Source organism: Xenopus tropicalis, chromosome 3 (assembly GCF_000004195.4).
Source record: "Xenopus tropicalis strain Nigerian chromosome 3, UCB_Xtro_10.0, whole genome shotgun sequence".
Lineage (NCBI taxonomy): Eukaryota > Metazoa > Chordata > Amphibia > Anura > Pipidae > Xenopus > Xenopus tropicalis.
The window spans coordinates 66,432,712-66,457,012 of record NC_030679.2 but is presented as its reverse complement, the minus strand read 5'-3'; the positions used below and the strand labels follow the sequence as shown (position 1 = coordinate 66,457,012).

The 24,301-nt window shown below is 36.2% G+C and overlaps 1 protein-coding gene across 3 annotated transcripts in view; it reads left to right on the top strand.

Annotated features, from left to right (window-relative positions):
- Positions 1–15,798, top strand: part of dock4 (dedicator of cytokinesis 4) — a 169,817-nt gene extending 154,019 nt beyond the window's left edge. For 2 of the 3 annotated variants that reach the window (XM_002932824.5, XM_031898962.1), the window contains 4 exons: positions 3,698–3,770; positions 7,162–7,275; positions 8,784–8,845; positions 10,400–15,798. In XM_002932824.5, the coding sequence (XP_002932870.3) occupies positions 3,698–3,770; positions 7,162–7,275; positions 8,784–8,845; positions 10,400–10,804 (654 nt within the window). In that variant the 3' untranslated portion in view covers positions 10,805–15,798. The remainder of the gene's footprint in view (positions 1–3,697; positions 3,771–7,161; positions 7,276–8,783; positions 8,846–10,399) is intronic. The other variant, XM_031898963.1, reaches the window with a different exon arrangement.
- Positions 15,799–24,301: the final 8,503 nt, after the last annotated feature.

The following is a 24,301-nucleotide window of genomic DNA, read 5'->3' as shown; positions in this document are numbered from 1 at the left end:
AAACAAGTGGATAAGAGTAATCTGACTTAACCTGACACTTGACTTATCAAATAAGTTGCAACCAATTCTGCCGAATGGGCTATTGTTAGTTTAGGGTATATATGTTTTGTGGTTAATCTTGGTTGAGACAATGGCATACTGAGTAGCAGTTTCTAAAGGTGGCCATACACGGGCAGACTTAAACTGCCAATTTTAGTCCTTCAGACTAATTTGTCATCTTTTCTTACTGTGTATGTGGACCCCAAATTGCCCCCCCCCAACCGATATCTGGCAGAAAATTGGCCAGGTGTTGACTGGCAGGTTTGATTTTCCTGTCAGATCAGGGGCCGCATCAGCTCGTCTTTGCTCTGACGGCTCTTTTTCCTGTTGATTACTCCAATATCGCCCACCTTAGGTGGGCATATTGGGACAGCGATCTGCTTGTTTGGCAACCTTGCTGCCCAGCTTAAAGTTACTGATACTGACACTAAAAACTACTCTTCAAAATATTAATGTACATAAAAAGTTCTCTATAGGTCATGCTGATCATTTTGTAAATAATTGTTACTTGAAGTTCCTAAACCTGACTGTTTTGCCAGCCTGACTGTTCCTTCTCAGCCTGTCAGTTATTGCTTCTAATGCGAATGGACTCCTGCTGCACCAATATGGCAGCCCCCTCATAGAGTATGATGGGGATCAGATAGGTAATGTAAAAGCATCGGGCAAATACTTTTATGGCAAAATTATAAACAGCATGCAAAGACAATGTTATGATAGATGTGAAAAAGGTTTAATTTCTGGTGTCAGTATCTCTTTAAGATGAAGACTCTAGGACCTGCTCAGACAGAGATCTGGAATAAAAAGACCAGTGTGATTTATAATATCCTGGCTTGTGATTAAAACATTTCCAAAATTACAAGCCACTATCAAGTGATATCTGCAAAAATATCTATAATTGTGTTAGACCTCAATGTTTTGACACCTCTTTAATTTTTTTTTTGACCATCCATTGTTACCACGGAGGGGAGTATTATGCTCAGATGCAGTAAAATTACAAATGTACCCTATATACCAAAATGACTTACCAGCTACACAGAAAATATTGCTATTTTAAATGGCCTTGTGGCTACTGTTCAGCTTCCCACCGCCAACAGTCATTTTATTTAAAACAACCAAAGCAAGGACAACTATTTTTTCTGGTTTTCACCAACATGACAAAAGGTAGAATCTATCACTGCCAGTCTCTGCCTTAAAGCAGGACAAGCCAGCTAACCATTTCTCATTCTTTCACCACTACAGCTTACCCTCAGAGCACAGAGGTGGGCAATATGCCATATGTGCCATAGTCATTAGATGGAGTTGAGGTCATTTGTGTCTTATACCATTCAAAATTATTGATTTCAAATTTGGATGGCATTCTCATAAATATTAAACAATGAAATAAATAATTAAATTGCTGGCCAGGTCCTACATACATAGCCCTCTCTAGATGTCAGGGCAGATTGAGTATCCTAAAGTGTGCCTGAAGCTTTTGTAAATAGAGGGTTAATGCATATCAGTTTCTTACTTTTATTTGCTTGCTGTTATTATAACTAGAATTCAACATTGCCTTATAAATAAGAGTTATGTTGTATTTGCCAGCAGAAATTGCATTGGTTTCTCTGGCATGACTGATGTTGACTGTTTGATGCACAATTTAGTCAGAAAAACAGTTATTCTCTTGTCAGTCGCAGTACTAATTTTGCAGAAAAATATTCTTTGGAGCCTTTCATATTTCCTGAAGTAGCATTTACACTGACTGATGCTTGCAAATACCCTAGCAATTGAGTTCTGCTAATGGTTTGGTTAGAAATAGAAGAAATAATAATAAAACATAACCTCTTTAATTAATGCATTTTAAGGCAGAAGTCACGGTGCTGCTTTTTCCATGATCTGTTTAGAAAATAAATTGCCACTCTCAAATAGATTTTCACCTTCTTCTGAGGAAGAGCAGATATTCATTACAATAAAATACAATTTTTTGTAAGTATGTACAGTATTAACTGAAGACCATATAGTTCAAACCCAATGTTTTCACGTCTTTATGATTGTGCCTTTAAGTTTTGTTTTGAACTTTCTTACAGTATATTAAGGTGCTAATAATTAGCTCAGGAGGGTAGTGATCTGGGTTTGATTTAGCATGCAGAAGGGTTCTCCAGCCAAAAGCTTCTCCTTTATTCTCTCTGCTGGCACTTTACTTTAAAGTAAATATTTAAAAGTGCAGTGTAGCACTACTGCATATTTATCACAGTACATTTAAATGTTTTGTTATATTGTTTAGGTACGTACCCTAAGAACAAGGATGAAACATGGACCTGGTTAGACCATTACAAACTAACAGAGGGAGTACCAAATCTCAGAAAAGAAATAAGTTAGAAATGCTAAACCTTAAAGTGATACTTAAAGGGATAATGGTTTTTATGGTGTATTTTTTATTTCTAACTTACACTGTTTACATAGTAAATCATTCACTCTACCATTTAAAATTGTATTCTTGAACCAACAAATGTATTTTTTATTTTTAGTTGAAATATTGGTGTGTAGGCAGCCATCTCAGTGCATTGTGCCTGAGTCTGAGCTTTCAAAAGGAGCCAGTACTATATGTTAAAACTGCTTTCTGGCAACCTATTCTTTCTCCTACTCCAGTGTAACTGGAGGAGTCCCAAGCGGGACTTGGATTTCTTACTATTGAGTGCTATTCTGATATCTACTGGGAGCTGCTATCTTGCTGCCTTCCCATTGTTCTGCTGATCAGCTGCAGCATGCGCAGCAGTAATGTGTGACTGGAGTTTATCAGAGCACAGGTCACATGGCTGTAGCACCCTGGGAAATGAAGGATATGGCTAGCCCCAAGTAAAATTTAAAAATTAAATATAAAAAAAATCAGTGTTTTTGAAAAACTAATTAACGCAGGAAAAAGCACTTTAACAGAGCAGAATCATGTGGTTCAACATTCCCTCTTCTGTAGTTCCTGATTAACAACACACTCTCGGGACTTCTGGTAGTCCCCTGATTTAGGGACCAATGCACTTTATATAGTATACATTAATTTTATTTTATACATAATTAGTATGTAATTCAGATTCACATTACATGGCTGCATGTGCATTTCACATTAGAACTGATTACCCAGCAGCAGGGTCTATGGCAGATTACTCTGCTAATGTTTTGATGATTTTCAACAACCCCTAAGCTTAGCCTCTTAACAGCAACCCAGCGCACATTGAGCATTTAGTGCTGCTGGCACTTAAAAGGTGTCCCTAAAAAATCAGAAGATGGTTAACTGGGCAATTTCAAAGCATGAATTGGATCATTACTGTTATAAAGCTGCTAAAACTCTGGGCTGTAATCTGTACAATATATCAATGCAGTATTTCATGCATATATTTTCTTAGTTATCCTTTAAATCGCCACATTAAAAGTTCTCGAACTGCATTACTGTATACAAAAATTGTATATAAATGGTCCTAACAACAGCACTAAGGCATTTATTGTAGTACAAGTGGGATACAGGATCATATTCAAGAATAAATATATGAAGTTAAAATCTGGGATTGTATGTCTTTAAAAGAAAAAAAAAAAAAAAGATAAAAAGCCAAGAATTATCACTAAACTGTAAAACATGTATACATTGCCACTTAAACTCTAACCCCAGCTGATCTTTCTGTTTCTGTTTCAGAGAGTTTTGTTTAACCACATCGGAGAAACAACTTTGCCTCGTAGTGACCCAAATCTATCTGCCCCTGAGAAAGGTATGCATAATTACTGTGCCACAGGTAACATGTTTGATGTACTTCATTAAGGTCTATAATTTGGTTGGCAAGATGATTTAAAATTTTGAAAGATTTGCATTTTGGGGTATAAATAACATTAAACGTAACTAAACTAGATCCTAACATTTGTCATTCACTGACATAACTGGAAAAGTGGTCATTGCCATTTTTTACTTACAGAAACTAACATTTTGACAGCTGAGTTTGCATGTAAGGCTTAGATGCCATTCAGCATTCAGACACATTTTTATATTTATTTACAACGAAATATTAAAGTTTACTGTATCATTGACAGGTTTATTGTAAAAAATAGGCTGGAGTTGAAGTCCTCTTTCTTTGCAGGTTAATGTGTCTATTTACAAGGTTAAAGAAAACTTCCAGGACCAACTATAGCTGCAGTTTATTTATATACATATATATATTTATATTTTTTTGGTCAATTACAACTTCCAGCATTTTGACATGAAAGAAAGTGATTTAGTACTTGTAAAACATTGTAGAGGAAAGAGTAAAGAATGTAGCATAGGTCTTTTACATAACATACACAGTATTTTGACCGATACAGTTCTCTCGGGGAAGTGCCATGAATGTTAAAACTCTCAACCCTATGCTGGTGATTCCCATTTTTTGAATGGCAAACATTCTGGCGAATAAGTGGGGATCACACTGGCTAATAAGTGAGGATCACTGAGTCATCCCTCCCTGGCAGTGTTAGTGTCTGCCATAGCCAATGCGTTTGCCATGCAAAAAAATTTGCTACATTTGGTTTGGTACATTTTGACCTCTGTAATTCTCAAAGGTTTGGTTTCTTTCAACTAATCATGAAACTTTATATGTGGCTGGTATTTTTTGTAGGCAAAATTGTTAAACCTAGTCACAATTGTGGCTGGTATATAGAACAAAGAAGGACTTAAGGGTAACAGGAGTGACTGTTTGGCAGAGATCATAAAACATGTTCCCTTGTATCAGTTTGTAACAGTGTTAATATATTTACTTAACATGAGCACAAAAATAGCAAAGCTGAAACCTATTCTCATACAAGCATACCATCTGATGTTTGTACACTTTCGCCCAAAGCTATAGTCCAGGTCATCAACAGTATGACTTTATCATAACAACCAGGATGCTATCTTCCATCAGTGGCAAAATAGAACTTAAGCCACTGAGGGGATCATTGGGGTAAGAGGGTCTAAACAACATACACTTATTCAGAACAGCAGATCCATAAGCTGGTTCTATATACAGTAGTGAATGTGCTAGGTCGGAGAATTAAAATATATGTCCTCTTTCAGAATGATCATAAATATTTAATATGAATGGATAAATACTATTCTTAAAGGAACTCTGGTTTATTCGGACAGTTCGATGCATTCAATCAATTTGATTGGAACTTGAAACCGGTTTAAAAAATTTGAAAGACTTCAGATGAATGGAACATTCTTGGCCAATTAAAAATGTGATATATAATAGTGTAATTTATTTAAGACAAATGAGAAATCTATTAACAGTTATTAAAAATGCATTCTCAAAGTGATTGCCGTTATACAAGAACATCAGCTCTATAGTTATCATTTTGAAGCTTTGCTGTAAACTTATTTTTTTCATTTAATCCATATTACTTCAAAGCCCTGTTCAAAACAACCTGACCTTGTGCTTACATGATAGATTTAATCGTAGCTGAATGTTCTGTTTTCATTTTTCTTTTCATAGTCCTTAATACTTATTATGCTTGTCTGTGTGGAATGACAACAAAATCTACACACAGCACTAATGTGGGCAGTAAAACAACCAGTAAGCAGTTAGATGAACAGTACAGAGAGAATTTCTACAAATTTATACATTTATGAGAACTATTTTTGGTGTTATAGCGAATGTATATCACCAGTGTCTGCTATCTAGTTCACATTGTGATGTGAGGAGCGAGGGAGGGAGGGAGAGCTCTTTGAAGCAAATGGAAAGCTGAATCCTCCCAGTTTATGACGTAGTCCTTTTGACAGATTGAGAACCTACAGTCGGGTTATCAGACTGTCTGGTTCAGGATCTTCAGTAAGATTTATGTAGAGAAACAGAACTTTTAAGAAAAAACAGTCAACATGACCTATAGGTAGGTTTGGAAGTAGGTTCATATTTTTAAAAGAAATTTTTTGGTGTCAGTATCATATTATGTCTTAGTAGACTTTAGGTCTGGAGATCTAAATAACAGATCCTTTATCAGGAAAACTGCAGGTCCTGAGCATTTTGGATAACAGGCCCTGTACCTGTACTCTAATAAAATCCTGCCCATCGTATAAGTAGCTGCAGAACAAAGCTTTTAGTAATCCCTCACTATTTTCACGTCTGTAGAAATATGTTTACTGTGAGAAATAACAGATGTAGATATATTTAAAGGGGAACTATCATCTAAATGAAAAAAATAGGCAAGAAAATCATTATTATTATATAAATATAATAAATAAATATATAAATAAATGGAATAATATAATAAGAAACCTTCTAAATAAGTTTCAATAAAAATATTATGGGTGAATCCATCATGCAGATATTTTTGGATTTATTACATCCAGTGTTGTAATTGCATGACGTACTCTGCCAGTCCAAGATGCTAGTACATAGTAAGTAAATACTTGGCTTCTAACAATGTGTATGTAATGTGTGGGTTGAGACGGAAAGTGCAGCCCAGAAGGCTTTGGTGTTTGGAGCAGTAAAATGCTCAACACCTTTTATACTACTAGGAAGAGATTTGTGCATGCAAACTACAATAATAATTCAAAAGCCAATTTAGTAAGGACGAGAGGCAACTGGAGAGGAGTATTAAGGGATGCAAATAAAAGGGAGCTAGGAGTGTTCCAGAGTATGACCATGCTTCACTGATCCCCTTGCTTTTTTCCACTCAAGGAACACAAACAGCTGCGCCTTAGGGCATGACATACAAATTGGATCAGGGCATACCGCAAAAATGAAAAAATGGGGCAAGTTGCATCTGTTTTGCTTTGTTGTGCAATAAGATCTTTTCATTGATGCAATTTACTGTACAGTCAGAACAAAACAAGCAACCATAATTAGTCCATAACTCTTTTGTGCCACCACATTTTACTACACATTACTTCTTAAAATACTGCATACTAATAATATGTTTATGGTGGTAAACATGGCAAGGGGAACGGTCTGTGACATATCGATCCAATACCAATCCAATAAACTGTTGTGGAACAGGTTTACAAATAGGATCATATTATATGGCTGGCCTATCCGTCCAATATGAGCTTTGATCTACTGTAGTTAGTAACTCAATAAAACCAATATGATAATGGAAAATCAACATAGGTAGTGCAGGTTGGCTGTGTCAGACCTACTTTATTTTTTATTATAGCTGTGAACACAACTCCTAGCAGCTGGAGCTTGGACAGTGGAAAAGAAGCCAAGAACATGTCAGAAAATGGAAGGCTTATAATTCCTCCCGTGCCACCCAGACCTACACAATCTGGTAGGTTTCACCTCTTTTTGAAAGGCTAAGTCTTAAATTTAGTGTAAATGTCCACAATCTGTCCATGTCCAGCTGTTGGAGAACTACAGCCCAAGAAGGCCACAGACCAGAAATTCCCAATACAAAGTATTTCTTTGGCTGAATGATGTCTTCTAGACTACGGCACCTTAAAGATGCTAGCTTGGTAAGAGGTAACTAAGGTAGTCAGCAAGGGCAGTCTGTGGCCCCGAGAAGGAGTTTGGTAGGACCCCCTCACAATTGTTAGCCATGTAGAGACTGGAGTGTTCAGGTAGATTAGTAGAGAAACTATGGGTACTATACAGTGCAGCAGATCAGAGAAGTTTGTGCAGTGTAGTGCTGTATACAGTGGAGAAGCAGGGGGAAGGTGAAATGCTAGGAGGCCCACTAGACCTGGCACTGGAGACTTCATGAGAATGGGAATGCATGTGAGATAGATGAGTGCAAGATGGAGAAGAGTTGATTAGTGTTTCTTGTGTTTTGGAGAGACAGTTCCCCAGTTCTCAAGTCTGTACCTTGCCATCCCTGTGAAAGCTGATACAATAAATTCACTCCACTGTGTAACATCTGCTTCTCACAGTAAAGGCCGGTCCAAACATTTACCCAGTGATGGGATTTCACCAGCAACGGGTGGCCCCGTTACATACCAGATACTGGTATGGGGCTAATTTAAGCCATGTTACAATATAAGGCTAAAAACATCTTGAACAGTGAACTGGGCTGCTGCTGCGCTGTGCTGTTTTCTCTGCACCTTGGCATAGGTTCTACATTTGACTCAATCTGTATTTCTTTCTTTCTGTATTCTGTATCGTATTGTTACTCTGTATACCCTTATTTGTTAAACAGTTTAGGATGCCTGTTTGTTTAAATTTATTGTGAAGCACTCCGTAATTTGCTGGCGCTATATAAATAAATAAATGATGATGATGAAGGTTCTGATGAATAAATGTAGAAAAGTTAAAGGGTTGATTGGGTCAAAATCTACATGTAATTTTAAGTTTATCAGTCCTTGCAGTGGTCATATTTCATCCTGAAACATTGTATTAAACCTAGGGTATAAAATGCTAAACACTAAAATAATGGTGAACACTTTGAACAGATCCGTATTAATTGTCATTTTCTTGCTTTTTGATGGGTTAAGTGAACTTCATCAATATGCCTGGGGCAACATCCCCAGTGATTTTTGCTTACACACTAAAATAAATATGCCCCCAAGTGTACACAATAAGATGAACATTAACAAGAGACTTTAAAAATCAGCATTGCAAGATGGCATGCACCACTACAAACTGAGCATATTTACTTATATATTTTTGTATCAACCAATTTTTCTATTTGGATGAAAGCACATAGATTTCTAGGACTCCATCTCAATCCTACCTAGATCCTGTCCCTGTATTTCTTTTAGTTCCCTTACTCTCTCCCTCCTTTTGTTCACTTGTTTGTAAATTGTAAAGATTTTACAGCTTAATGTGTCTTCTCTTACTCAGCTTCTCCTGCCAGGAATATAACTCCAGTCTCTCCTTCTCCCATGGGAAGATCTCCAATGAAGGTAATAATATGCCCATTAGTTTTATCTGAAAATGTAGTTATAGAACAAAAATCAAAATAAAGTTGTTCACTGTGTGTGAAGCAGTGGGTGCTCCTCTAGCTGTTTTTGTTCCATAGGTTGGATATGCCTCTTGTTAAGTCGAAAACATGTGGGCAAACACTGGGTTTATTAATCCTGACTATGCTCAGTATCTACTTCTTAACTGTAAACCTTGGCCAAATGTCAGGCATTGTGCAGCCAGAAGAGGGCAGAACTTCATTACAAATGAGTACAGAGATTTTTTTTTTCATTTGCAGAAAAATAAATCTCACAAAAGCCTGCTCTGCATTTATTTTGAGGGCAATTAATAAGTCTGCTTACTGATTATTGTGACATATGAAAACAGAATTGTGAAGGCTGAGAGAGAGAGAGCAAACATACCGTCAATATATTATTTGCTGCGCCATGGAAACTGTAATAGTGTGTCTCAGTGAATAGAAATATTCTGCCTTCAACCTTTTTACTGTAAGATGCTTTCCTTAGCTTGAAATCTCACACATATGGATGGATATATGTGTCACAATGCTTTAAATTAAAAAGTGCATTTACTGGAGCCATGGTTACTAAATAATAAGTGTGTTTGCTAGATGTATCTAGTGTTCTCTATGTTCAGCCCTTGTATATCGACTGATCGATAACAAAAGATATAGAAAGAAGGACCTAACAACACATTTTCAGGATAATAATTACTTGATGACTGAATATAAAATTACATTTGTAATTTGTAAGTATTTCAAATGGCAGCGATAGGCCTTAAAGGGGTTGTTCACCTTCAAATTTTCAAATGTACATTTACTATGACAATGAAGAGACAATTTGCTATTGGTTTTCTTGATTTTTTAAAAAAAAAATGTTATTATTTTTTGTGGTTTTATTAGTTATTTAGCTTTTTGTGCCATAGCTATTCAGTTTGGAATGTCAGCACCTATCTGGTTGCTAGGGCCTTGTTTACCATAGCAACCAGGCAGTGGTTTGAATGACTGGAATATGAACAGGAGAGGGACTAAATAGAAAGATAAGGATTAAAAAGCAATAATAATGATGACATGGTATTGTCACAGAGCATTGTTTTTTTTGGCTGCTGGGGTAAGTGATCCTTATTTGAGGGTAAGATGTAGAAGAGAAAGGGAAATAATTTAAAAACTATAAAAATAAATAATGAATAAAAATTGCAAAGTTGTTTGGAATAGGCCATTATAACATACTATAACATACTAAAAGTTAAGTTAAAGGTGAACCACCCCTTTAGGGATTTTCTGTTCCTGAATAACCAAATGAATCCAATGGTATTGCACATTGGTCTATAAAAAGTGACCCATAAAGCACGTGGAACGCCTATAGCCGTGGTTGGGCTATTCAGTCATAATTGCCCAACTTGTATTGCTGCATGTATAGGCAATTTTAGTTCAAAAAGTCTGATGTGCCCTCATTCATGGTATAGAGTTTTGTCTCAGCTAATAGTTGTTATGGGAATGTCTGTCAGTTATTTATCTCATGTGATGTATTTTTGTGCAGGGCTCGGTGCAGTCTTTCACACCATCTCCTGTAGATTGCCATCCATCAATGTCAAACTCTCCTGTCTTGTCGGGAAGCTGCAGCAGTGGAATTTCTTCACTAAGTCGTTGTAGCGTTTCAGAAATGTCTGGATTTGAGAGCCAGATATTCGATCAGAGTAGCTACAGTATCTCTGAGGAGCCATCGAGGAAGGAAAATAAAACACCACCCCCATATAGCGTGTATGAACGGACTTTAAGACGCCCCGTACCTATACCTCAATGCCTCTCTATTCCTGCCCCTATTGACCCTCCAGCTTTGCCACCCAAACCTGGCCCAGTACGGCCCACCAGTCTGGAGAATGGCAAAAGGACTGAGCCACTGCCACGGCCTAGACCTTTCCCACGGAAAGTCTCCCAGCTGTAAAGAAAATGTGTTTTATATTTGTGTCTGAAATGAACAATATCATTACTGTTATAGCAAGTAACAAATGAACCCTTAGGGGTTATTTTTAAACACTGCAGAAGGGGTATTTACACTTAATGAAAGTGTGGGCACTTTAATTGTTTACAATATTGTTCCCTAATTACTGAAGTGAACTTTTTGTATTGTTTTGCACATTATTTTAGATATTATTCAGGATTAACTTGACATGAGGCACTTTTAAACACTTTAAAGGGCCAGAAACACCAAACAACAAAAGGATTTTGCATGCATTTAAATAGAATGTGCTTTAGAAGCTCCAATATAGTCTATATAATGAAGCTGTTATGTAGCCATGGGAACTTTCATTCAGGGTTCCTTTTATTGGGTCCATATTGCATAGCAAATAACTTGTTTAGCATAAAATTTGTTTTAGTATTTAAGTGGAGAAAAAAAATTCTTTCTTGTATCAAATAAGAGTTGTGATGCCTAGAAATGTTTTATTTGCATTTTATTTGCTGGACAAACAGAAATAACATTCATATGCAGATGAAACCTTTAAATGTAAAGTAAAAAAAAATATTACTTTGTGGTTTTTCTGGCCCTTTAACAACAAACAGAAGCACATAAAATCAGCTATCACGCATGGTTATGGTTTCTGGCCTACCAATCCAATATTCTGTAGCACAGATAGACAAGCTTCTTGCTTCCACTGGAGCGCCAAAGGCTGCCTATCCTTGTTCTATGGATTTTTAATGAGTGTTGTTTTACTTTTTTATATGTATAAAATGTTTAATTTACAAAATCAGATTATATGTTTTAGTTTTAAAGTACTTGATAAGCTTTTTTTGAACCATTAATTGCATGTGAGAAGCTCTAACTAAATCAACCAACAATTCCAAATGTTCCATGTAATAATGATAACTCTGCAATTCCACTTTTTTGAAAGTAATGTATTTCCCCTTTATTTTCCTAAACAGAGGTGGCATTTTTAAACACATAATATATTGTAAATAAATGTCTGCTGGGGCCATGATAATTTTATCAGGCATGGTTTAAGCATTTTGTATTTGCAGACAAACTTTGAATTGTGTCTAAACAGTTCCTTTTCTCTTTACAGTTGCATGCAATAAACATGGTAGATCAGAATAGGGTCAGGACGTGAGAGCCTGGCAAAGTACTAACAAGGAGTTGCGCCCCAACTGTCCTTCAATCTGAGCATTTTATAAGCAGCAGAAAATTAGCTGTGAACAGTTGAAGACTGGTGTTTAGTTGCTTTGGGGATCTACAAACACAAACCTTCTTTCATTTATACTGAATTTGTATCCCTAAGAAAAGAGATGTTGTGCTCATGGGGCTGATTTAGAGTTGCCTATTTTAGAAACAAAGTTAAAGTGACTGTAACTACAAACAGACCCAAATAACCCTGGGATTATCATACTGGTTAATGGATGTGAAACAAAGGTGTTTCCACACATATCATTTTAGTTCTATTTCTACACTAAAGAATATCTCTTGATGTACCTATCCGCCTGTTGGGCTGCCTGTCTGTTGTGTACAGGAAATCAATTCAATTATGATTTGATATTGTTTGAAAATGAAATGATGCAATGTTCATTTTGAATTATTGTAAATACTGAAATCAAACTGATACAGTAAAAATAATTGATCCCACCACTGTTTGAAAACTGCATAAGGAGCTCTAAATCAGGTCCATTGTTGAAAGTGCCTTGCATTTACCAATTATTCTAGCCCCACCAATGTCATAATTGCATAGATACTGTTATTATGGTATCCAAGGAGGTTTAACTCCTAACTGAATTGTTTGTACATGTGTTATGCACTCCGCCAAGCAATATATGTATCGAGGTACAGTATTTTATGTAACTACTTTTTAAAAACCTTGATTGAAGCACCCCAACACAAAGAGGCCAATGATAGGCTGTGTATAAGTAGCTATTTCTATCCTGTGGCCAAACAAACCTGTTGTAATGGCAGAAGAAGGAAGTGTATTTTCTTTTCAGAACACTTTGCTGAAATAAATATGGTGCTCAGCATGTCACGTAGATTGTGGATGTCAAATATTGTACATGGTTAGTAGGAAGTGGTCAGAAGCGGTCCCTGACTAAACACAGTTTCCATGAGGAAACAACACTAATGGTCATGTACAGTATCTGTGTTTACAACATTTTTGTACAGTGTATCCCACAAGAGTTCTACATGATACTCAGTATTTGTAGATTTCAATTCACAAATACCACTAAAGGCACTGTTTGCAGGTTTAAAAATTGTTATCATATCATCCAAAGGAACCAAATAGCCCATAACTAGACTATTTATATTAGTTGCACTGGTTTGTCTTTATTTTGTACAATCAAAAAAAAAATGATTGAAAAGAACCAGAGAGGCTTTATTGTAAGTAAGTATGTGGGAAAGAAAATGAGAAAATGAGCCTTACCTAAAAAAAAAAAGCCCCAGATTATATGTCAGGGTTTTTTTTTATAAGCATTGACTTTTATGCATCTGTAATACAGCCTTCAGTGCTAGTGAAAAAACATGGATACATTATAGTTGGCTTCAGTCAGAGTCCATGTTTGCTTTTAGCAAAGTGCTAAAGATGTCTTTGCAAATCAACTTGTCTCTCTGTATACAGATCAGATTGCTCAGAGGGCCTTCCAACAAGCAGCAGATGAAAAAGCAACAGCTTTATTTGTACAGAGGTGAAATTTCCAAGTCTTTCCAATTCCACACAGCAGTTGCTGCATACAGCAAATGATCCGATCCGAGGGTATATATGAGCTATCAGATCCGACAGGCTAGTAACGCAAAGCAATGAACATGCTCATGTCTGGAAATAAAAATCAACCGCTTCTTTGAATCAGCTTGCTATGTCCCCATAAATAGGGCTAGCATCAAATAATATGGAACGAAAATAAACTGACCATGTCATAAAGCACACAGGAGTTTCCTGGAAAAAAATAATATTGTTTTCTGTTTGCAGTACAATTTTTTGAGGGGGCTCTTGGTGAAGTAAAACTGAAGGGCTTGTATTGCCTCTTAATACATAAAAAAGTCTATTTTGCCTCTAAATAATATCATAAAGATTTCTTTTAAAGAAAAGGGAAAATATACATCCATTTTCTACATGAGCTTGAATTGGGCATATGCTTATGATGAAACTGCCTATAATATATGTATAGCTACTTTTTTTTTCTCAGTCTGATTCCTCAATACATACATGATTGGATGCAGCTCCTTTTCATGTCCTTATCTGCCAATGTACTATGAACAGCCAACATGATGCATCAGCAGATTAAAATTTTCTAACCTGCCAGATTCTGGAGCGTACTGATAACCATAGTGAATTTGGATATTGCTTTGACTCAATGGGGCACCAAACACCTTGGTTTGTACAATGTTTTTAATACTTGTATGGCCACCTTTAGACTGGCATGGTCGTGCAGCCTCTCCATGCTGAAGTCATAGATTCTGGGACTTCATGTCTCTCTGGCTTCCAGAGAATCTGTGAACTGCCTGTATTGGAAAACAAAAGGACGTCATGTCCCTCTATACATTACTTTATCATGGAACCAAACAGTGCCAGAGCCTGATTAGCGGAGCAAAAAGACAAGCATCTCCCAGAAAACTCAGACTTATTTTAGCTATTTTGTAGATATCTACAATATATATATGTATTCATTAAAAGGCAATACAACCACCTTAAATATTGATGTACACAAAATATACAATACCAGTAACAGCATCACTAAAGCTACTCTGTCGGTTTTCATTTTGCCACTGCAGTCATGTCCATAAATGTAATGTAGTGCCTTTACTTTTTTAACTCTGGCTAGGTAATTTTATTCTCCTGAGAAAATGGGCATCATATTTATCTTACAAGTCCGTGCTCAGCCGTATCGACATGCCATCTTGTATATAGTGCAGCTCCCACGCGCATAGTGATAAAACCCCACCTCTCGCAATAGTATTATTTATACTGGCCTGTTGTTTGTAGGAATTAACAAACTAGAAATGCATCTTAAAAATATTTCCCTTTTTGCTGGGAAGTTACTTTTTCGTAAATTGCATATTCTGCTTTTACAGACCATTTGATTGACAAAGAATGACCACTTTTTATATTTTTCCCCAAGAGAACTGTAAGCAGGTGTTTGCTGCTAAGTGGTTATTGCCGTTTTCTACAGTAAATGTTTGAGTATTTTTGTACATAACTGGTTAACTTTAATAAAAGATTCCATTCTCTAAAAAAAAAAAAAAAAAAAAAAGAAACAAACAAAAAAAAAAGACAAGCATATGCAGTAAGATTGTGATAAATATGCCAAATAATTTATGTATGGAAAATGATTTGTACATATGTGCTTTTTAAACAATAATTCAGCCATATTGACTTTACAATTTTGAATGTCAGAAGAGAATATATGGTAAAGAAATATTTATGTTTGGTAAATAAAAATAATATTCAGATTTAAGAAAAACAATAACCGTAGCTTTGTATCTGGCGATTTTGTAGTTTGAATTTTGAAGAACTGTTTGTGGCTTTGGAATATAACATATTTTATTTGTAACATACTTTTCTCAACTGTAAAAGGCAACAAAACTATGTGGCTGCGTATGAATGCATTACCATGTACCGCTGTAAAGTTCTGTAACGCTGCCTTCTGTTTCCGATTTAGCATTACAGAATTGTAATGAAATAATGTAACATTTTACGGTCTAGTTTAGATGACTTGTACAGTGGCTGACCATGGCATTAAATTGTGTGTTTTCTAACGCTTATTATATTTCTCCTATTTTTCTTAGCTTTTGCAGCCTGTTTCTCCTATTGGCGCCCAACAGTCAGTAGAACTGTTTAATGTGATGTATGCGTGTATTACTTGACTCATTTGTGCAGCTTAACTACTATGATGACATTTGCACAAGATGTTCATATTAGTTGCTGCAGCAATGCAACAAACTGAAATAAAGTTCATTCATTACTATTTGCTGTGTTTCTCCTGTTTTTCCTACCTGGTTCTTGTGTACAAACAATATACTTAAAATGAATGGCTTCTTAAAACATGAATTTGGATATAAGCTGCTGATACCATCAGATACTAATTAAAGCTGTATTTGGACAAAGGTTTTTTTTTAAACTGTTTGAAAATGAATGCTGGGCAGCGCTACATAATATTTTGCTGCTGCAATACATACGCTGTCCTTCCGTATTTGTACAGATATGGGACTTGTTATCCAGAATGCTTGGGACCTGGTGTTTTCCAGATAAGGGGTCTTTCCGTAATTTAGATCTCCATACCTTACATCTACTGCCCAATCAAAATTTTCTGTCCCGCCCGATCAACGAGACAACTGATATTCAAGGCCTTTGCCAATATCGGTTGCCTCGTTTTCCTACAAACACTCACCGATCATGGTATGAAACTTCATTTTGTTTGATAATATTGGTGCGTGCATGGACACCTTTACTCTGTTATTTACAGAGGGGATTAACTTCTGTATTATAAATCTAATTTAAATATCCTATTTAACTTATTTTTTGATACTTGCTGAAATTGTCAGACTGTTTTTTTTTTTTTTTTAAACCTTTTTTTGTTATATTACTTGATGTATCTCACAAGCTATGGGCAATGTCCTTTCTGCATCACAATAAAAGCACGTTGAAAATAAGGCAGTCAAACAGACTACCCATAGGGATAAAGGGCCTGTGAGCTGTCACTGGCCCTCAGTCAAAGAAGTGATGTGGCTTTACAGCATGCTGGTGCAGGAAGAATAGGAACCCCACTACCAGACACTTTTCTGCTGATTTGCTATGAGTAAATGCAGAGCTGGTTTCTTTCTTTGTTCTCAACAGCCATTTTCCCTACTGTGAAAAATTATGCCAGGGATTATCTGATAACTACTCATCTGATGTACTAGGTATTTTTCTTTTAATAATAGATTGAAACTGGCATTTTCTGCTACAATAGGGATTAAACTGTTTGCGGCTATAGATAATCTGGTTTGGAATGTCAGAAAGGAATATCTTATCTATGTATGAACAAGATATTTATAAGGAACCCTTAAATTTACAGTTCGTTATAAATATCCGAAGACTGCATTTGAATTAATGCGGGTGATAGATGTGACAGTAATTATTTAAGCAAATGCTACAGTAATTCATGTTCTGCAAATTTGCCCAGTGTTGATAAATAAGCCTGTCTAGGGAGAATACTGGGGAACTTCTCATCTCAGGGTCTACCCATTCACAGTACATTTAAGCCCTATGCATTTCATGCCAATACTGGGCACTAAATTATAGAGCCTATGATTAAATGCCCAGTATTGGCACAAAACGCGTAGGGCTTAAATGTACTGATATGATGTATTAAACTCTTTAATAAATAGCATATTTTAAGCAGCATATTTATGTTAGTGCAGTTTTGTTGCCAGTCCATTTGTCAAGATCGAGTTGTGCTTTTTCTCCTTAGTTGAAGGTCTGGGGCATGTGCACCCAGACCAACCCTTCCTAGTGGTGAGTTCAACTGGGACTACTTTATTAATTAATGTGTACCCATTCACAGTAGCACAGAAACAAATTAACTTATGTTGGATAAAACCCCCCCTCAAAAAAAAAACCTCTTTCTAGTTTAACCCTTTAAAAACTTACCCCAGACTGATCTAGAACAGGAGCAGATCATTTCTGTACAATACCATTTATATTACAATAGAGATCTGCTTCAAATCAGTGAAGATAGAACAAGTTTAGTCGAAATTTTAAAAATAAAAAAAATGAGAAATGTTAGAGTTTTAGTAAACCTGCCCCTTAGAGTAAAATAAAAATTGTAAATCTTGCTCTTAATGTTGCTCCACAGTTTCATAACGAAAAAGTTAATAAATACATTTGTCTACCACATTGTGCATAATACATTATTAATGATTGTACTGTATATTGGCTTTTTTTTTTTTTTTTTTTTTTTAAACATGTAGAATGAATAATGACAAATTATTTAAATATAGGTTGTACAATAATAGTCACATTAGACAGTTTGTCCTTCAAAAATATAAGAAATGAAGAAAATAAAATGCTTACAGAGAAACAAAATAAGTAATTTAAATAGAGAAAAACAAAACAAAACAAATTAACTAACTATGCCCAGTGGATAAACTATAAAAAGAAAAGAAATGTTTCCTAGAGAGCAAAATCAATGATAGTTTTGCTTATATGTTCATGAATTATTGAAATAAATCTATATATGCAGCATTTTATAAATCTGATCCTTATTACTTGTATCTATAGCATTAAAGAAAAATGACCATGTATTTTTAAAAGGAATCCTTTGATTTAGGTTTACTTGTTTTTGCTTTGATGGCCTCTTGCCAGCTAAGCTGATTAAGATAAGAAATAATTTCTGTTATAGGAGGGGTTTCCTCTTTTACCCAATAATAAAATAATGCTTTTTTAGAGGCAGCCATAAACAAAAGTATTAATTTATCAACTTTTTGTGCTAAGGAGACTGGTAAAATGCTTGATAACACCTCCTCTTTTTTCATGTGTAATAGAGCGAAACTAGGGGATAACTTTATATTTAAATTCAACCTGTGGTTCAAGAATCTTTCCACCATGTTCCAGAAGTTACCAATCTTCAGACAAGACCATAGGTAGTGGAATAAATTAACACCAGTTTTGTTACATTTGGGGCAAAAAGAGTTTGTTTTTTATATTGGCTTTCTTAGCACCTGCTGCACCACTGTATCTGAGAAACTGTCTGAAAGTTGACCAGTTATTTGGCATGTCAAGGGAAATGGATGAATGGGATTCACACTGGACTGACCTGGATAGTTATATTAAAAAGGTACCATGTTTTACTGAACTAGACTTTGGTGTAAAACTGGATTTTAAGAAACTGATGACAGATCTGTAAGCTGTATTTCTCGAACTTCTCACCTGGGTTCGTGTCCTGTAAAGATGTTCTTAATAACCTTGAAGTAAGCGCTGGTGTCTTTCATTGCTTGTCAGCACAGCAACAGCATGGGGCTTCAACTCTGTACAGATCAGGGCAGGTTGTGTAAATGACAGATGAAGTTTAGTATGGATACCTGCAAGGTTATGAACAAACACGCAAGAAGTTCACTCTGAACTAGGCTATGCAGGAAAATCTTTTATGGAGAAGGCATTTGTGCTGAAAGTGTAATACATAAATTACATATTAACCCAGTAACTAAGGCTGAAACATATGTATGTCTATCAAGTGTAAACTTTTGCAGATAAATCCTCCAAAATGTCTAATTGGTCCAGCAGAGGGATGTGAAAAAAAATTTGTCACAAAGGGGAAAAAATTATTTCCTGATTTCAAAACAGTAATTGGACCACTTCCTGGGTCACCAATGTATTAAGAGCATTAAGGGCTCATTTACTGACAGCAGGGCAAGGTGTAAAGTGCAAGATGCAAGCTGGAATTACAGTTTTATTTTATATCCTGTTATTTATATAGCTCCGACACATTTCCGTAGCACTTTACATAAATTATTTATATTGGTCCATGCCCCAGAGGAGCTTACAATCTAAGGTCCTATTACATTCACTATAGTCAGAAGATAATTTACCTGCCTGTATGTTTTTAGAGTGTGGGAGAAAAACCATGTAAACACAAACTTAACATACAAACTCTTTGCAGATGTGCCCTGGCTGGGATTGAACACAGGACTAGCAAGGTAGAAGTGCTACCCAATGAGCCACCATGTTGCCCATATAGTAAACACAAATAAATACAAAGTACAGTTACATTCTCCTAAACATACTGCATTATACCGCAATAGGTCTGTCCTACCTGCTCTTATCTGTAATATTCAGGGGTAGAGTTTTCCTATATTAAGGCTCTATATGTAAGGGCATTTATTTGACTATTATCCTTGTACAATGAGCTTCCTGCTCACAACAGTGTTTCACTGGAGACTTTTTGTATTTTTGTTCTAAACCCTGTTAATGTTCTCTTTTTAGGACACCACCAGTCTTCTATTCTATAGCTACATTCTTTAGCAGTCTTCAAAACACCCCCAGACGGAAGCTTTTCAATCACTCTCCCACAATGGCTTTCCCTTGCTTTAGCACTTACATTGCTACCTTTTGTCCCTTTGTGTCTGAAGCAGCAATTCATCTGTTTATGAATCCTCTGAAACAGTTCTTAAATCATAGCTACTGTTCTTGCTTGTATAGTTATGTGAATATGGTGTATTGTTTACTGTTTATTTACTCTTGTGCTTCTTTGTCTTGTGAGTATTATCAGGAGATAATTCATAGAACACTACAGTTACACACATGGCATTAGATTTGCAGAATAGAATCCTTTTTCTATAGAACTTAAGAAAGTACAATAGTTGGTCTGATAACAGCAGCTAGAGTTACATCAATCTTGTCTCCAATTAGACCTAGAGAAATGTATACTGGTATGTACAGCGGGTAATATGCACTACCTCTGGAGCAAAGCAAGGCCAGTGCCAAGGGCAAACAGCTGTTGTCTGACACCCCTTAGGGAAGAGAAAAAAATAAGGAAATAAAAGCTGCTTTATGCTGGGAAAAGTCATTTTTCCAAGGACAAATGTGCAAAATGTAATTTTTCCTATTTGGAAAAATGTTTCTTATGGTTATAATAGACATCACATTGTTGTCTCAGGCCAGACATGATGAGACAGAGCCTTACAATAATAACTGGATGCACTGAATCCATCATTTTTGTATTCAGCATAAAAGATTTGCCCAAATACTGAGCTGAATTAAATCATTCATTTGCACATTCGAATTTGAGAAAAATAAAATAACTGCATCATGCGTGAACAAAAAAGTTGTCATATTCAGTTGTCCAGAGCGTGAAAGTCACATGACTAAGTCTTCCACTGAATAATATTTTAATTAAAATGGCTGACTACCAACAGGAAGGCAAATGAATTCATCACACAAGTATTACTGTGGAAGAACTAATCACTTTGTCTTTCCTACTGCTAAGTATAATATAGAACCAATGTTTCTTTTAATTCTTTTTTTACCTCATTCGCAAAAATATCTTCCTTGTGCAATTCTAATACAACGTGAGCAAAAAATGACCTTTTTGTGCGATCTTTTAAAAATCTGTGTGTGGGTCTATTTGTCAACACTGGGCAAATCTGTACCTGGGCAGTAACACATAGCAACAAATTAGTGATTTTTGTTTCAGCTAACAGCAGGAAAATAAATAAAAGTAAAGTTTTGATTGGTTGCCTTGGGTTACTGGACAGGTGCAAATGTGTCCATTGTTGATAGATGAGAGGTGGTCAGCACTGTTACTGTATGTGCTGCCATACAAAATTCACTGTGTACAAAACAATTTTTTTGTTTGCAAACATCTCAACATTTGCTTCACTGTATGGAACAAAAATTTGTCTCATGTAGTCTGAGTGTGGGAATCCTCTCTACTGCCCCAATCCCTAGACTTGAGGAAGCAGTATTGATTATAATTACAATTAAGAGGCTCTAGCTGAATTGCCCAAACTGAGTGGATACAAAGCTGTAAGTTGATGTTTACTGAGTCAGTCATATTATCTAGTATAGCTTTATGAATAGTGCCCTAATGGGCTAATAGGCTAAATTAGGCCTTTCCACTCTCTTTTACCTTAAACAATCCTTCTACCACTCTTATAACAACTCTTATATTAGCGGCATCTGGTAGAGACAATGGCCTAACTACAGAGGAAACAGACTCTGTGGTTGTGGGTGGCCCAGGAGACATGGTTAGCCCGGACCTTGGGGTCTGCTTCCTCTATAGCCTCTCTCTAATCTGCAAAGTTATGCGCCCACTGCAAATGTTCAGCAACCAGCAAGCCTGCAGGTTAGTGCTAGTGGGGGGGGGGGGAGCGGCAGGCTCCTCTGATGATTTTGGTTGCAGGGGGGGCCTCCGGCATGCTCTCAGAGATATATGTTTTACATGATATCTACTCACTCCATTTTATGCATTTTGGCAGTTGCAGTTGGCAATTTTGCCCCAATTCTGTGAAAGAAATTCCAATTGTTTCTTTAGAAGGCTTTTGGGAGTGGTTTTTCCTGCTGCCGACCAATAGCTACATTTGCTTTGCCTCTACACCCACCAGTTATACTATTACTACCACTGCCAGAAAATACCTTTTCCTCTACTATAGAGTCTATCTCCTCTTGTACATTCAGTGATTGTAGTTTAAAGGGGAAGTTTACCCCCTTGGTTAACATTAGTACAATGAATAAGACTTGTGTCCTTTTCGCCTATTGTTTTAATCATGAAAAATCTATGGCTTTTGTTATTTCTTAAACTTAACAGGGAAATTGTAGGACTCCAGCTAAAAAACAGCACAACAAAGGGTGAAGTGAGGGGGTTGTATACTGGTAATCTAATTATCAACCTTGAGGAAGCTCTTTTGTTAACTGATTTCTTTTTAACAAGGAACTGAAGCATGGTTATAAAATATAACTGAAAAAAGTCCAGGTAATTCTGAGGAGGGTTTACACTTGTGTAACTCTATAACCCTTTAATGAAAGCTTGTAGTGTCAGTGTAATGTTCTACATAGTTTTCAGTGTAACTGAGCATGAAACATTCATGGGTTTTCTTTTCAACACAAACAGTAAACATGTTGGTCAAAGATTAGAAAATCGATACAACTACCGTATATACTGCACAGAACAGTCTATTTTGATAATCTGCCATTAAAAACACATGGAAGGCAAAGAGCCTAAAAAGTAATTATGTGAAACTTGGCTTGGAAACTCGGAAATCTGGAGCATCTCCTGAAATCAGTGAACGAGAGAGAGAAAGAAAGAGGCATGACCTGGAAGAACAGACTCTGCATTAGTGCTTCAGTTGGTGGCAGATAGAGAAATGGCTACACTTTCAGAGCCACATATAATTATAAAGTTATTAGACTGATTAATGGTTCTTTATCAAACTGCAAGATATTTGTAAACCCAACTCAAAATGACTATGCACTAGTCCATATTAATCAAGTAGGAAATTCTAAAATGATAAAGTGGTTGTTCTGTGTATGTCAATAAAAAAACTTCTAAAAATTGTTATGGTTTGGTTGATGGTAATTAAAGGGCAGTTATTGTGAAAATTAACACATTTTATAAAAGTTTATGAAAATAATAGTCTATCTAAATACAAGCAATACAAATGTATTTCTGAAATAATCAAGTCAATCTTCATGGTCCCATTCTAAGCATCTGTCTCTCCATATTCTTTCTTCATGCAGAAATAAGAGCCAGATTTTGATTGACTGGTAGGCTTAATACATCTTTTTTTTTTTTTTTTTTGGGGGGGGTGGGGTGGGGGGACTCCATTTGCTAGCAGATGTGTAAGAACTAACTTGAATAGCTGACTCCAGCACAAACAAAAGCTAACAAAATATCTGACTCTGGCACAAATCCTGCATATAGAGAGTATTTCTGATGACTCTTGCATGAAGCGAGAATGAACTGAGACAGATTTCTGAGAGGAGGAGATCTGAAATAAAGAATTATTATTATTATTATTATTAACATTTATTTATAAAGAGCCAACATGTTCCGCAGCACTGTACAATAAGAATAACTTCTTTATTTAAGAAACAGTACAGAAATTTGAACTGATTATATTAAGAATGTTTCTCATTTCAGAAGCTTATAATAAATTTTAATTTTTGCAATAGTATCTCTTTTTGGAGCAAGAGCTCATCTGCAAAAACAAACTAACATCGTATTGATGCAATTCAGTAAGGTAAACTTGAAAACCTTGGGATTAGAGTCAGCCTGGAACGTGGCAGTAATTCCAGGTTTTCCTTTAGTGGAAACTAAACTACTTCTGCCAAGTGAATTTGATGACGATGTTGTTATTAATGCTATGTGCTAGAAATGAGGCGATACAAGCACATATTTAATAATTTCTTAATCAATTTAGCCACAAGTGTTTAAAGGAGAAGGAAAAGCTAAGTCACTTGGGGGTGCCAAAATGTTAGGCACCCCCAAGTGACTTGAATCGCTTACCCCATACCCCGGGCTGGTGCCCCTGTTCAGAGAGAACAGCACCAGCCCGGGGTACCTGCAGTGCTTCCTCCTTCCTTCTTCGCCATGTGCACATGAGCAGTAGAGTGAAAAGCTGAACTTTAACAGAGAAGTCAGCTTTTTCACTCTACTGCCATTCGCCTGACTCACAGTCAAGGCTGAACTGAGCAGGAAGGAGGAAGCGCATCGCCCCAGGTGCCCCGGACTGGTGCGGTTTTCTCCTAACAGGGGCACCAGCCTGGGGTACAAGGTAAGTGATTCAAGTCACTTGGGGGTGCTTAACATTTTAGCGCCCCCAAGTGACTTAGCCTTTCCTTCCCCTTTAAATATTTGGGTTTTTTTCTGAAGTTTTATAAGGTCTCTATTTGTACCAAAAAAACAAGATAACATTAGCTTGTGTTAAGAAATTAATGGCATTATTATAAAATGTAGTCATTATGTGATGACATTACCCCTTTAATAATACTAA